General features: G+C 39.8%; 1 protein-coding gene across 3 annotated transcripts in view; it reads left to right on the top strand.

Moving 5' to 3' along the window:
* The window catches only part of slc39a11 (solute carrier family 39 member 11), a 146,962-nt gene that overhangs the window by 128,821 nt on the left and 3,237 nt on the right, over positions 1–14,904 (top strand). For all 3 annotated transcript variants that reach the window (XM_005807342.2, XM_005807341.2, XM_023340479.1), the window contains one exon: positions 13,535–13,604. In XM_005807342.2, coding sequence (XP_005807399.1) covers positions 13,535–13,604 — 70 coding nt within the window. The remainder of the gene's footprint in view (positions 1–13,534; positions 13,605–14,904) is intronic.

Here is a 14,904-nt window from a genome sequence, read left to right as displayed (position 1 = left end):
AGCCCAGTTTGTCATTGTAACAAACACTAAAAGCAAATAACTGGAACTGAATTTTCCACATTTCTTAACTCTCTTCACACTGGCATCATCATTCAGTAGAATGAACGACCATGCAAAAAAGAAAATAGTTTTTAGCAACAAAAGAAAATCAGTATTGAGCATCAAGACCCCCCCACAATGCCAATAATTAAATGTAACCCTTTGTAACTGTGCCAGTCATTATAGTCTCAACTAAACACAGGAAATTGAGTAAAACAAATTTCTGCCAGTGAAAAAGCTGGATGCGTTTGGTCGCATAGTGCTGATGGAAAATCGTTTTCTCATCCCCACATCACAGCTGCTCATCCAACTTTTTCTTCTTTTCTTTCTGGCAACTTATTTCCAGGCTGTTGTTGAAATCAGAATCAGAAGTGTTTTGTGGTATTTTGTCAGCTTTGAGTTCTTGGCTGACAACAGTTCAGACAAAAGCACTGCCGGATATTAGAGTAGTCTGCGACCTGAAAAGGGCTTTTCAAGAAGAACCAAACGCTGGAATGTAAATAAACATATATGCAAATCTAACCGCGTTCGAAATCCTTTGGTTTTAATTAGACTTCTTGTTACCTAAACATCTCTAGAGCCAACACTACCCTACAGTTGTGCATTTATTTCAAGCCCTCATTTTGTAAGTGAGTCTTTATTTTTTTCTAGCAACGCAGACCGAGTTCCTCTTAACTATTCAAGCGTCAGCTGTCATAAAGTGTCACAAGTTCTTTTGATCACAAATGAAAAAGTCACAGATTTTGCTGTAAGTGTCAAAATGTTTCTGTGCCTGGTGGTGATGATGGAAGTATTGACTGACTCTGAAGTCTTTCCTGCTGCTGGGTCAGCAGGAAACGTAATGCACCAAGACTTTATGATGCTTCTTTGTATTAATGTCCTGCTTAAAAGAAAAAAAGATGGAGGACTGTAATCTTTCAAGGGCAGATATAATTTGAATTGAAGTTACCGCTTTAGCATTAGCTTCCGCTAAATACCATGTTTGTAATTATTGCTTCTCTTTACATTTACTTATGCCAGTGCATCTAACGTTTTAGCTAGCAGTTCCCACCACTGATCATTTACTGTGCCACATATTTAAGGTGTTCAGGAAAGTGTTAAACAATTGTTTCCCCTTATAGGATTAATTATGCACTGCTTGAACGGGCTGAAATGGGCACAGACACTTCAGTTGGCCTGTTTTATTTTGTTCCTTTTTGCTTTCTTTGATTAGTGGGAAAATTACATTATTTGCACTGATTACTTGATTCAAATTTAAATTCTAGAGCACATGAAGGAGGCATGAGTCTGTGGGCAATTAGCCATTTACTCGAATCAAATCACAAAATGATTGTGGAAGCCTAGTTTCTCTCTCTCTTTTTTTTACTTGTTGCATCAATTCAATTGATTTCCATTTGTTCCATAAATACCAGGTATATTCTATCTGTACCTTAGGAATGCACTGCCCACTAACCTTAGATTAAAAATCCTATTAGAGAGTCATGCTGCTTGTGGAACCCTCATTGCATATCATTACGGCACCTGATACCAAAAAGCACACTCATTAAAGGATGAAAACGCCGGTCACTCCGTTCATTATGCAAGACATGTTGCTGTACAAAGAGACTTTTTATGCAGCCATAATGAGGCCTGTTTGCATGAGACCCAAAGGGGGTGCCTGTGTGAGTGCCTGCTGAAAAGATTTTACTTTGCAGGTTGAAGATGACCTGTTTGTCAGTCGGCCCTTTGAAGAGACTTCCTAATTACTGTCAGTTTCATTGTAGTGAAGGGTTTATGGATTATATTTCACTAAAGCTTAAACACGATGCATAGAGTAGCATCAATATGAAGGAAAGCGGTAACCTTCAAACAGGCCATCATTAACTGTATTAATTAATAACTACTTACGTTTCTGTAAGAACATGAGTCAAATGGCCAGAGGTTCTCTTAGGTAATCTCAAAATATACTCTGCATCTCATGTGGATTAAACCACTGCAGTTGTTGAAATTGACAGGCAGCGGTGGGTTGTGTTTAATATTTGATCGCTTGACAGGCTTGTCTAAATTTATCCCTAATAATGTTGCCAAATTTTGAGGAGGTGCAAAATTGTTTTCATTTATTCCTCGGTAGCATCTGAATTAAACTGCTCCGCCAAAGCGATTATGATGACTTTAACAGTCCCTGCGCTCAATTTGTGGGTATAAACAAACTGCAATTATAAACCTGAATACAACTGGTCCGCTGAGAGTGTTTTTATCAAAAAGTACTTACAGTTTCTTCAGGACTTGGTGATTTTTTTTGTGTGTGTCAAATAACTTACCATTATCCTGCACCAAGGATTTGAAAGTTAATTTCCAAATCTTTTAAATGTTCAATCGTCCAGTTTTAAAGTTCTGTTTTCATTTCGACATTTCATCACAATAGATGTCAGATAAAAATGCTCTGGAAAAAGGCTCACAAAGAGCAGAACACAATGTATTAGCATTATAATCTTGAAAGTAGCAGATACTGAATTGTAGTAAGCATGGGAAGACTACAACATTTAGTGAATGTTTCTTATATTTTTGCTTAAATCTATGTAGCAAAATCCAAGTAAAGTAAATGTTACCGTAACCAGGGTTTCTCCCAGTGTATTATAAGCCTGGTGGGCCACCAGGCCTTACTTGTGCCCCCGCCAGGCTAAGCATTGCTTATTTTTTAAAGTCTTTTTGAAATGTTCGCATTTCTAAGACTTTATAGTTGGTGTTCAGGTATTACTTTTCCAACCTTTTAATAACACATAATTATCAAGTGATATTTTCAAAATTATTGTCACCAAGTAAAGTACTGGATGAATGACTGCCCGAGCACACAAGCACCAGGCTGAGCAAGAAACCTTGAGTAACAGTACTGTAATATAATAGCCAATGTTGTATTTTATATAAGGATGAGAGGGAATAATTATTGCTTCTCTTTTTTGTTTTTTTATTGTAAGCACTGTAAAATCATAGTATTTAGTGCTTATAAAAAATAACTTAATGTGTTGCCTTAAAATGTGTTTGAGCTGCAGCTGAAGCTTATGTTTGTTTTTTTTAATGAAATGTCAGGGTTTTTCTTGTACTTCCATCTACCAAGGTGACAATCAGTGATGCAGACAGAAAAATATTCTCATATGACGTAAAAGATGACATTTCAGCCCAAACCTTTGGTGGTGTGGGTAAACCATCAAGTATGACATTGATTTTTTTAATAAATCATAATACATATGGATTTATTTTCTCTGTTTATAGCTATATTCTACCCATGAACCCTGTTTGAATGCAGCATTGCCAATTCTGTTGTTTATTCAGGCGCCACAACCTGAAAAATAAGTTAAAACTCTGTTTAACCATTGGTTCAGTCATGAACCCTGGAAGGTGACCGACCCCTACAGGTCTAAACCTAGAATTGGCCTTAAGATTCAAGACAGCTGGGCGTGCCGTGGTGGCGTAGGGGTTAGCGCGACCCATATTTGGAGGCCTTCAGTCCTCGACGCGGCCGTCGCGGGTTCGACTCCCGGACCTGACGATATTTGCCGCATGTCTTCCCCCCTCTCCTTCCCCGTTTCCTGTCAGCCTACTGTCATATAAGGGACACTAGAGCCCACAAAAGACCCCCTGGAGGGGTAAAAAAAAAAAAAAAAAAAGATTCAAGACGGCTTCTTAACACAAGATGACAGGTTCTGAGAAAACAGACATTACCAGCAACATTGATATTGATTGACTCGAATCATTTAATATTCAGCCTAGACTGCGGTGATCTGTCATTTTCAGTGTGCAGTTTGAAATGAAGGCCAGAGGCAAGATTATCACAGTTGTAGCCAGTATCTAAATAACCCAACAACATCGATTGAACTGACTGATGAATCCAGTAATGGTGTATATCTGTCTGTGAAAGACTTCTTTCCACTGAGCAAGACACACTGAGTCAGGAATTTCAACTGCTGCATACTGTGCACTAGCCATCAGTGTCAAAGACTTAATTATCATAGAAGACTTTCCTTTCCAGCTTTTCTGTAGCTTCATGTTGCAAAACAAACACCATGTTGAAAGGAAAATAGTAAAAAGTCATTGCTTTCTGTGACTTGAGGCAGTTGAGGCTACCAGAAATAACCTGCTAATATACCCTTGCTTGCTAGCTGGATTTTTAGCATCTAATTAATTTTGCTAATTTATTGTCAATTGGCTAGATGACGTTTGTTTTCACCACTGGCTAACTTCTGTTGCCAACCCGTACAATGCTACCTGTGTTCTGTTCAAAAAAGCTTGGCACTATGGGGGTTAAGAGGCTGTAGAGAGCCACATGCACTGTGAGGCTGTGCTTATATATGATATGGGATTTTCTTCTGTACATTGCTGTCGTGATACAGGTTTTATATGTCATTCATAATGTTCTGAAAAAGTCCTAAATTTGGTTGATTTGGTGAAACATGCAGAAACCCTGTTTTACGCCTCTCCTGTCCATTTTGGCATGGAAGTTCAATGTTCCATGTGTTTCCTATACTGAAATTTGAAATAAAAAAAAAAGAAAAATAGGTCGCATTGCTTCAACGGATATAGCCATCTGTTGAAGTCACATAAAGCCTTCAGCCTGCCGAGGTGAGTAAATCTTTATCCATACTGCCTGCATAGATAACATGAGATTAAGGTTATTAGGTTATTGCTAAGACATTTGGGTCACACTTGTATCAACGTCATAGTAATAATGTAAATCTGCAGCCTATGTGTTCATCTCAGAACTGCCAATCTTATGCAAAAGATGTAATAATTTCTGAAACATGTTTCAGCCTGGTTTAACTTGATGCTGAGCACCTTTGTAGGCCATTGAAATGCAGGACAGATACTTAATGTGATAGAGCTATTATTTAGCCATGTAACCATTAGCATATCTTGTAAATGTTAGTGCCATTACCGTTAAAATTGATTTTGTGTTTAGTTAGTGACATTAAGTGTCTTTTAGAAGCAGATGTGTTCTTTTATGCTAACAGTGTGTAATTTTGCTTCCCAAATTTCCAGTGTTGGGTAGCTCTCTGGCTTCTTTGAAGCGCTCCTTCCCCTAAGTAATCATAATTTTACATCATCCACAAGCAGAGGTCCGTACCCTGTAATAAACCCATTTGCTGTTTCAAGGCGATGAAAGCTTACATCTACTTTACGGCGAAAGCTACAGTCAGTATTAAAACTGATGTGGAGGAGTAATTTGTTGAGTTATTTTGTGCTGAAATAAAAACTGACCATTTAGCGAGTGCATCTTACCAGGGCATGATGAGTTCTCTTATTAGGTTAACACCCATCTGTCTGTGGTGCAATAGAAGTCGTCGCCCTGAAGGCATAAGCCTGCCATTGAACACCACAAAAAGCAGCTGTATAATAGCAGGATCTGATCTTCAAAGTGGATGTGAACACTGTTGGTGCACTACAGAGACAGTACCCAACATTCATGGCCAGCCTTAGGCTTGTTCCCAGTTAGGGTGATGGCCAAATCAAGGTCATGGCAACCAGCTGGATTGACCAAAATAAGGCAAATGGAACATATTTTCACTGAATGGCCTTATTAGCTAAAAGATCACTTTTGGAGTCAAATAATTGTTTCAGTTTTCAAATGTTTTGAGTTTGATCAAAGCTTTTTTGGGGCCGACAGGGTCCTTTCTAAGCTTATACCATGTTTGAGCACTTGATACATTAATTATTTTAGATTTTTTTTAGCTTCTCTGTGCCATCACCATAAAGGATTTGTTATAAGAAATTAAAGACCAATGAAATTTGGTAAAGATCTTTGAAGGACAACTGTAAGACAACTGGTAAAGACTTTTGGGTGCATATCTAAATAGCTGAGTGTCTCTTTAAAGAGTTGTACATGAGGACAACTGATCTGATCTACCACCCTTATGCCAAGCTCTGAAAAAAGACCCAAATCATCTATGATTACTTTACGATGTTCTGGTAAAGTGCAGGGCTACTCCAGCTGGAAAGTACTGGAACATTTTGGTCACTGTCCACATTGAAGCCAGTTTTGAATTGGACTACAATGGTGCCAGCAGAAGAAGAGCTAGTGGGTGTACAACAGAACTTCAAGCAATGCGGGGATTTATAGTTGCACACAGATGAGCCAAATGCCTAGAAAAATGTTAAGGTCAGGCATGGCAATGATCACACAATTTGGTGTGATTGGAGAAGTCAAGATGAAGGCTTTCAAATTAAAGACACAATATTTGTTGCCAAGCATGGTAGTGGTACCATGATGGTTGTAACATGGTGATACAAAAACAAGCCCTGGTAATGGTCAGCCTATGGCAAGGGTCTTGAGCTCCAGTCCTTGAGGGCCAGTGTCCTGCAACTTTTAGGATTTTCTCTGCTTCAGTACACTCGAGTCAAATAATCAGGTCTTTATCAGGAGTCTGGAGAACTTGGCTTCCTATTGAGGAGGTGATTCAGCCATTTGATTCAAGTCTGTTGGACATCAAAGTTTAACACAGGACTTCGATTCAGCCATCTAAACGTGAAAGTCAACATTGACGATTAGATGACTGACCTTGGCCTTTGGCATGGCTTAAAATGGCACAAACGGGATAATAATGTGGAAAAAGTTTAGATACTCTTTAGCCAACGAGGCAAACACAAACGTTTGGGAATAATTTGCAATCAGACAGATGAAAAGGGAAGTGATTTTGGGCGCTATGCTAGCACTACAACAATTTAAAAAGGTTAGCAACACTCCTGTATCTGCATCAGTAAAGTAGTAAACACGACGGAAGAAATGAAAATTATCTGTTTATATATTAGCTCTTTATGGCTATTTGCTGTTCGTAACATGTAACTGCTCGGTTGTACTGTGTGTTGTAGCAGCTAATGTGGCTAGTCGTCGAAAGGCTGAAGCTGCTGTCCTAAATCACTTCAACTATGTATAGTGGCACCCTGGAAAATAATGAACAAACAAAATTGTTGATATTCATTTCCACGATTAATATATGTAAACTTCTGACCACAACTGTACATTATCCATAGAAAATCTTACTTTTAGTCAGTTCCAGGCAATGGAGATAAGAACTATAAGAAAAGATGAAAGTCGCAGAGCTGAACAGAAGACAAGAGCAGAGAGTGGAGGTAGAGATGCTTGGCTCGGCGGAGGAAGGAGTGTGTCAGCGGGTGAGGAGTGGAGATTAAAAGAATGTGGAATGGAATTGAGTGGCTGCTGTGACAATGGTCTGTCAGTGGCAGTACCAGAAGACTCTTAAAAGAGCATAGAACATGGAGAAGGAAATGGGTGGGATTGACTGCTGCTCACATCTAGAAACACAAATTTACTCATAAAAACTTTCTTCCCAGTAAAGTGAATGCATGTCCAAAATTATCCATTTTATAACTTTACCCTGATAATTTCTTGGTTAGAGCAAGGTAGATGAAGGATATGAAACTGATTTTCTATGATTAAATTGGGTTGAATCATGTCATAGTAACACATGATTATGCTTGGAGCTAAGCCATTCTGTTGTAGCTCTTTTAATTAGGCCACAAGTTTCAAGTTTTTCTTGATAAAGAAATTCTGAAAACTTGTACTATCCTCTGTGTTTGAAGTAAAATGTTGAGCTTGGCCATTACAAATGTGTCCAGAAATCTGACTCTTGAGCTAAATAAGGAAATTGTTCAACCATTCTTCTTGGGTGTTCATAACCCCCAGACATTTCATTAGAGTTATGATAATGGAATGAATCTTAGTTTCTTTTTGGGGTTTTTTAACGGGGGTATAATGTATTTTTCAGCCAGACAGTGCCATTTTATAGCACAGTCAAGTTGTTATAAAAATGAAGTCAAACATGACTTCAAAAGAACTGTTACTTTGAGCGCGGCAGTTGCACAGGGGTAAAGCTCAACCCCTGCGTCACTGCAGGGATAGTCCTCAACGAGCGGTCGCGGGTTCTAGTCCCGGCCCGACGACCTTTGCCACATGCCTTCCCCTTCTTTCATAACCCACCTTCCTGTCTAACAACTGTAAAATAAAGGTCACTAGAGCTAACAAAACCTTTATTTAAAAAAAAATGTTACTTTTCAGTTTGATGCCTTGAAATTGACTTCTGTCTCTTTAAGAAGCTCCTGCTGTTTCTCACACTCCACCTTCACCACATCATCACAATACTGGTTCTCAAGACGTCATTTACAACCATTCTGAGTAGCATTGGACTAAGCAGTAGTTCGTATGATAAACCCAGCAGACTTGCATTTCCACCAGGTGTTTGCCAATTGCTGCTGCCACTAGTCTGAGTGGGGAAGCCACAGGGAACAGGCAGTCAGTGAAGTGGAAGCTCAGCTGGGGGGTGAATCTTCATGGTGGACCTTTGGATACGTAGGCGGTTCTTTGTGAGACCAAGCATTTAGACACCTCCATATGGTTGCCATGGGAGATTTAAGGATTTCACAAACATGCTTGAAAGAATCAAAGCGACATTCTAGATCTGGTTTTGATGAGAGAATAATATAACATGACAAAAAAAAAAGCTCAAAAGTTTTCAAGTTAGGGAAAAATCAAAGAACTAATTAATCTGTTAAGGTATTTGCTAACGTACCCAACAGGATGTTGAAGCCAATCCACAGTCCTAACTGTTGCAGCTTGTGTTGCGTTCAGGCTCAGTAGAACACTGTGTACGCAATAGTTTCTATTGACTCAGTAGTATTACAGCAATCTAAGATTGAAAATGGATAGTTAAGGGAATCCAAAGACACCAAAGGTTGTTTATTCAGATAATTTAGACTCCGGATGTCTGCCTTCAGTGAACCGGATGGAAGTTGATTGGAAGCAGAAAGCACTGTTGGCGGTAATCACAGATGTTACATTATGATGAAGTGTCTCCTCGGCCCTCCAGACCTACAGCTGTTTAATCTCACTTTCTTTCCTTCCATCCTTCCTGTTACCTCTTCCTTTATTTTCATTTTTCCTTATAGTCTCTTATTTTTGCATCAATGAAACCAGACTATTCATAAAAAAAGGATTAATTGAAAGTAGAAGAACATACAATACTCTTAATCAGACAGGTCATTCTGATAAGAAAACAACTACCAGACATTGAGAAAAACGTATTTAATTTGTCACTTCTAAGCTTGTAAATGTTAAGACAAAATAAAAATGATCTCATCTTTAGGCTCTAAAAAACCAAGTACACCAATGATGCACGTGGGTGATAAAGTATCTGGGGTGACTGGATCAGTGGGTAGAGTAGTCGTCTTGAAATGGAAGGTCGTTGATTCGATTTCATCTTTCTCCTGTCACATGTCAATGGGCTGCTGGGAAAGGCACTTAACACCAAGTTCCTACCAATCTGTATATTGTCATACACATGTGCGTGTTTTAGAGTTGGGGTGAATGTGACTGTAGCTTAAAGCACTTTCAGTGATCACAGTGACAGAAAATGCGCTGTGTAAGTTCAGCCCGTTTACCATCACCATTTTACCCACTAGTGCTTGATTAACTTATCATCAGCAAGCGTCAGGTAGCTTAGAAAAGGGAAAAAAATCAGGAGTTTAGGCAAGACAAGTGTGCTTACAAAAAGAGCAGGAGGGAGAGGCATCAGAAATGAAGTTTGAAAAATAGATGCTGCCACTCAAGCTGGAGAAGACGATGGTCTGCTTAGAGAGGATATTCTCTCTCCTTAGAAATGCTTTAAATAAGCTTTAATTGGTCAGTCTTTTTCTGTTAAAATACAGCTTTGACCACACACAGAATGTCTAACAACACCCGCAGTATGTTGGTGAGTGATATCAGCTCCTGAATGCATACGCCAAGCAGAGCGGAGAGCGCTCCAAAAGCAGGGAGCGGACTGTAGCGCAGGGCATTCTGGGTAAATACAACCAAAACAATCGTGTGAGTATAACACTAGTGGGAGAAATAGCTTGTGGTTCTTTGCCAAAGACAAAAGAGATATCTTCAAACTGCTAAAATCTGATGCCACTCCATTTTTGTTTACATATTGTGAAGAAGAAAGTTGCGGTCATGTCGTCTTCTGAGATTTTTGTGTCCTTTGGTGGTTCCTGTTGCCATGCCGCCACAGGCGAGGAGGTGAACAGGTTTTTCAATTAGTTGGATCGTTTGACAGTACAATGTGAAAGTGAAACTCAACAGCTGAAAATGTAACAAGGGTTGCAATTTTGATCAATTGAACAGAGTCTATCAGACTGAGGTGTGAAAACACAAGATTTAGGAATTCAGTGTTTATATAAATATTAATGAATGGACCTGATTGCTCTGTAGCATCCCTGGTAGAAGCAACCAGAGTTTAACTGGGTAACTGGTTCCACTGGTATTGTGTTGTGATAGACAGTTCGTCCAACCACCTGACAAGAACCTCTGAAAAGTGTCAGTCCTTTCCCAATGAAAGACTTTACCCCTTCCATAGCAACATCAGGAGAGTTCATAGGCTCTGTTTCAGACTTTAGACCACTGAGAGACCCTGTGATGTTTATAATGAAAATCTGCATTGCCCACTGACTTAATCATCCACTGTATTCTCTGAATACAGGGTAGCCATCTGTTTTTGCATTTTAAATATTACTTCAGTGCCGTTGTACCTAATAATTATGCCATAAATATACCTGTGTATATGGCATAAATAGATACCAGCAAGATGGACAGAAAGGCATGTCTTAATCCGTTGTGATGGACAGCATTATTTAGCAGATTAGGAAGTCTTCAGGGCATCTCAGTGTTTGTGTCCACTGGGAGGAGTGTCCAGCACAGACTCAGAACTTGCTAGAGGGACAATATGTTCCTTGGGGATCTCCCAGGTAGAGCTGGAGAGATTCACAGGGGAGAGGGATTTCCATAGTTTTCACATGCTAAACAGATTCATTTTGTGTAAATAAAAAGTTTTGTTCACTATTCAATCTAATCTAAGGCAATGCATTAGGATAAAATTTCAATTTTCATGTGTGACCCTTCTACAGTTTGTGCCCATGCCTACCTCCCTTAAGAAAAATAATCTAGGCTCACCCCTGAGTATGGTTGGTCTCACAAGTACTCACAACTTCTCACGATCCCACTCTTGTGCACTGTGGTGCATCTACTCCTACTGTAACTGCAGAGAGGAGTTTGCTACTCCGGGCACAGCTTACAGGACTAATTAAACACCATCGAGGGTGCAGCTGCAGCTCTCAGCACCACATGTGGTTGAATAGTCCATGTTTTTCATTTTCTATTCATTTGATGCAAGAGCTGAAAAACAAAACACATTGGAGGTGCTGCAAATGAAGACACAAACTGCTGGAAAGTTTCTTAAGCCGCATGATGTGTAAGAAGTAGATGTTTTATTAAAGCGAAATAAAATCCGCCCAATCGATCGAGATTTCATTCAGCCTCCATACCCGCTCAATCCTTGCAGGAAAGATGCTGGGTTGTATAAGGGTGACTGTGGACCTACAATCCCCCCACTTTCGCTTCAGCGTCGTGACCCTCGTGTTACAGAAGGCTCTCAGCGGCTGACCAGCCCACACCTGTCCTCAAGCCCCGACAGCCTGTAATCAGTGTGGAGAGGTGCCGTGACAGCGGGAAATGCAAAACAGCCAGTAGATCTGTCTTCACGGGTCACGCAAACACATTCCCGAGCTTCTCGAGCACACTAACGCGCTCACGGATACATCGCTCGCCGTGACCTTTTCGCTTTCGGTTTGAATGAAGAGTGCTTAAAGCCTGTGTGACAAGCATAACCAATGAGATAACCAGGGCGACAGTGGGGGGACACTGCACAGGGTGGTCAGAACATAGAAGAGAAGCAGCGGCCGTGTTACAGCAGTCACAACTGTAGAAATCCTTCATAAGGATCCTTAAAATATTAACCAAAAACTATCAGAAGCCCTATTTCTGGATCTCAAATAGTTTTATCCACCTTATTCCTAGCCCCCATGAGGCTTTGCCTGATTTATGGGGGCGACTTCCGCCTCTAACCGGAACCCCCATTTGTTCACATGTTAGCAACTAGCTAACCAGCTTTCGTCAGAGCTTTTAGGCTATAAAATATGTGGGAACACCAGCTATCAAACCTTAAATGTGACTATATTGGTTTACCGCAACCTACAGCTATTGCGGGGAGGGATGGCAACTTGAAGATCTTCAAGTTGCACTAGCGTATTACGGTCTGGAGCGCAGCAGCTGTGGCTATTTCTCCACTGATTTGCAACAACACTCAGCAACGGAGAACCTCGAGGTTCTGGTTGTGATGGACTAAATAATCCCAGATATTTTATTTTGTCTTATAAATAAATTTTGCTGGCCCAATCATAATAATAAATACTCATATCATGAACTTTTTTTTTTTTTTAATTCAAACGAAAAATCAAATTCACATCACACCAAGTTAATGTTGTGTATTTCTGGTGTTTTATACTGTCGGCATAAACCTGCAGCTCAGATCTCTGAGCAGCTTCTCTGCTTTTCTCTTTATTACTGTCAGTTCTTCAGAGAAACGAGCTGCTAGCATCGCTGCTAATTCACAGTCATTCCATTACAAAACGTAATGATCGTGTTCCTGTTGCTCCCCGTGATTAAACTCACAATTATGATCCTCTGTGCTGAGCAGCTCTCTGATAGCAGGCTGTGTGTCCGTGAACAGGTTTAACTAAATATTGCATTATAACCGAAAAGAGAGATGTAACGTCTATCATGAATATAGATTAGCAAAAAACCCTACAAATTACAGTGAAATACAGCTCCTTCCGGTGGGCGCCGGAAGTAAGACCCATAATCGTTTCCCCAGTAAACCTCCCAGGAATAAGGTGGATACACAAGCTTACCAAGAATAACCTGAATGTCAAGCAAGTCATCGCTGAATTTGGTAATGCCATATTTAGTTTTCATCAAGATTTGGGTGGTAAAAGGCAAACGGCTCCACTCCAGCTATACACCCTGCATTATAACAGTGCCCCCCAGTGGCTGGAGGAATGAATGGATTACAGGCCTGGTGACGTTGGCTAAATATCTGCAGTTACTTGGTCTAATTTGTTTTTTAGGTAGTGGTTTAGACGGTTAGCAGTACAGGTAGCATAGAAGTGGAGGCAGAAGTTGTCTGGACTAAAAGTAATTTAGATGGTTCCAAGTTATTGAAGCTTTGGGTACATACAGTATAATATGTTATGAGCTCTGTAAGTCAGAGCAGTCTGGAGTGATTGTAGCACTTAATACTTAATACATAAGTAGTTCAACAAACATGTTTCGGAGCTGCCTTTGCAGATTTATCAGGGCTGGAAACCTGACTGTAGGCAGCAAAGAAAAGAACAGAAGAAAAAGATACACAGTGGGAAATCCTCACTGTGTTCAGTGAGATGACAATCCTGTCATATCTTTTTATTTTTCTTTCATTCTTCTGTTCCGTATGTTGTACTACCTGTGATATTGAGTCATTTGATGCTTTAGTTATCCGTTTCTAAGGCTGACCTTTTTTCCTCCTCCTCTTTCCTATAGTGTGGGACACAAACTGATGAAAATCAATTGTCTGCCATTTCTTTTCCGCCTCTGCAGAGGGCCTGGCTGTAGGGGTCGGTTTCGGAGCCATAGGAAAAACACCTTCTGCTACCTTTGAGAGTGCCAGGTAAGATGACTATCAAGGTTTTTAATCGGTGAAAAACGCAGTCCTAATTAATGAATCCCTTAATTTGGGTATTTGGTTCAAACATATCATGTTAGAAGATTTTTTTTGTTACAGCAAAAACATAATGACCATTTACATATAAATATGTTTTAATGTTAACCTTTTAAAATTTGTTAGTATAAATAAACTTCAAATAAACGTGTTTTATGCATTTCTTCAAGATGAAAGGGCTTGCCTGCTGTTGCCATCTAGTGGTTACATCGTGGAATTACCTGCTTAATCTGCTCCTCAGCAGAGCTACGTGGTTCTGCAGATACGCTTACAGTATAAATAGAAAATTTGTTCATCTTGGGGCAGCAACCAGCTGGTGCTTCGCCTTCCACTATTCAGAAAATCTGATTACATAATTCTGCTGTTTTACACAACCCTGTACTAGAAAAAAAAATCTAACCTGCTTCATTAAATATTGTATGATTTCACTGTTGAGCATTTAGACAAAATCAGATTAGAATTTTTTATTATATTCTTTCCACTTGACCATTTTTGCCAATAAGTTTAGCAACCATTTGGTCTCAGAAGACATCGAATTGGTTCATATATTAGAGTTGTGTGTCATTTATTGTCAGTATAAATGCAGCTGTTCTACAAAGACTGGAGAGGTTTGTGAGAGAAGCATCAATCAAAATCCATCAGTTGGTTATGGATGCAATAACAGATCTATAAGTCCGTCTCCAGGAGTGGTAGATGTGGTTGGTTTCTGCATCTGTAAATCTTATCACAGTAAGTTCTTTTCCAATCTGGAGATACCGCACCAGAGAAGCAGACTAGCTGCTTTTGACTTGTTCAGTTGATAAGAAAAATGAGCCTCAGGAAAGAGAAGCAGAAGGACAAAGAGGTGAGAGGTCCACAGTCTCACCACAGTCCTTTGAGATTAAGATTATGTTAAGCCCTTTGGGCAGTTATTTCGGGCCAATGAGGCCATGTAATGTGACTCAGCGCAAGCAGTGGAGAGAATTAGAGTAATTTCAGTGGGCATAGCTACCCACAGTATGCTAACATTCTGTGGGTACTGCAGATCTCTTTTTGCTTTGAATTTGTGTTATTATTCAGTGTTTTCCTCTGAAGCTCTTAAAAGCTGAGTTATAGTCGTTCTTTTGAAAGTTGACATTGAGCGCGCGTGATCCGCGTACGTTGGTGCCACATTTTAACATAAGCCTTCATAGAGGGATTATATAAATGCCAATGTAAGAGGACCGACCCGCTCTGCAAGAACATCTTCCAGATAATCCAATTTGGGTGA

Source organism: Xiphophorus maculatus, chromosome 10 (genome assembly GCF_002775205.1).
Source record: "Xiphophorus maculatus strain JP 163 A chromosome 10, X_maculatus-5.0-male, whole genome shotgun sequence".
NCBI lineage: Eukaryota > Metazoa > Chordata > Actinopteri > Cyprinodontiformes > Poeciliidae > Xiphophorus > Xiphophorus maculatus.
This window is presented reverse-complemented; position numbering and strand designations above follow the sequence as displayed.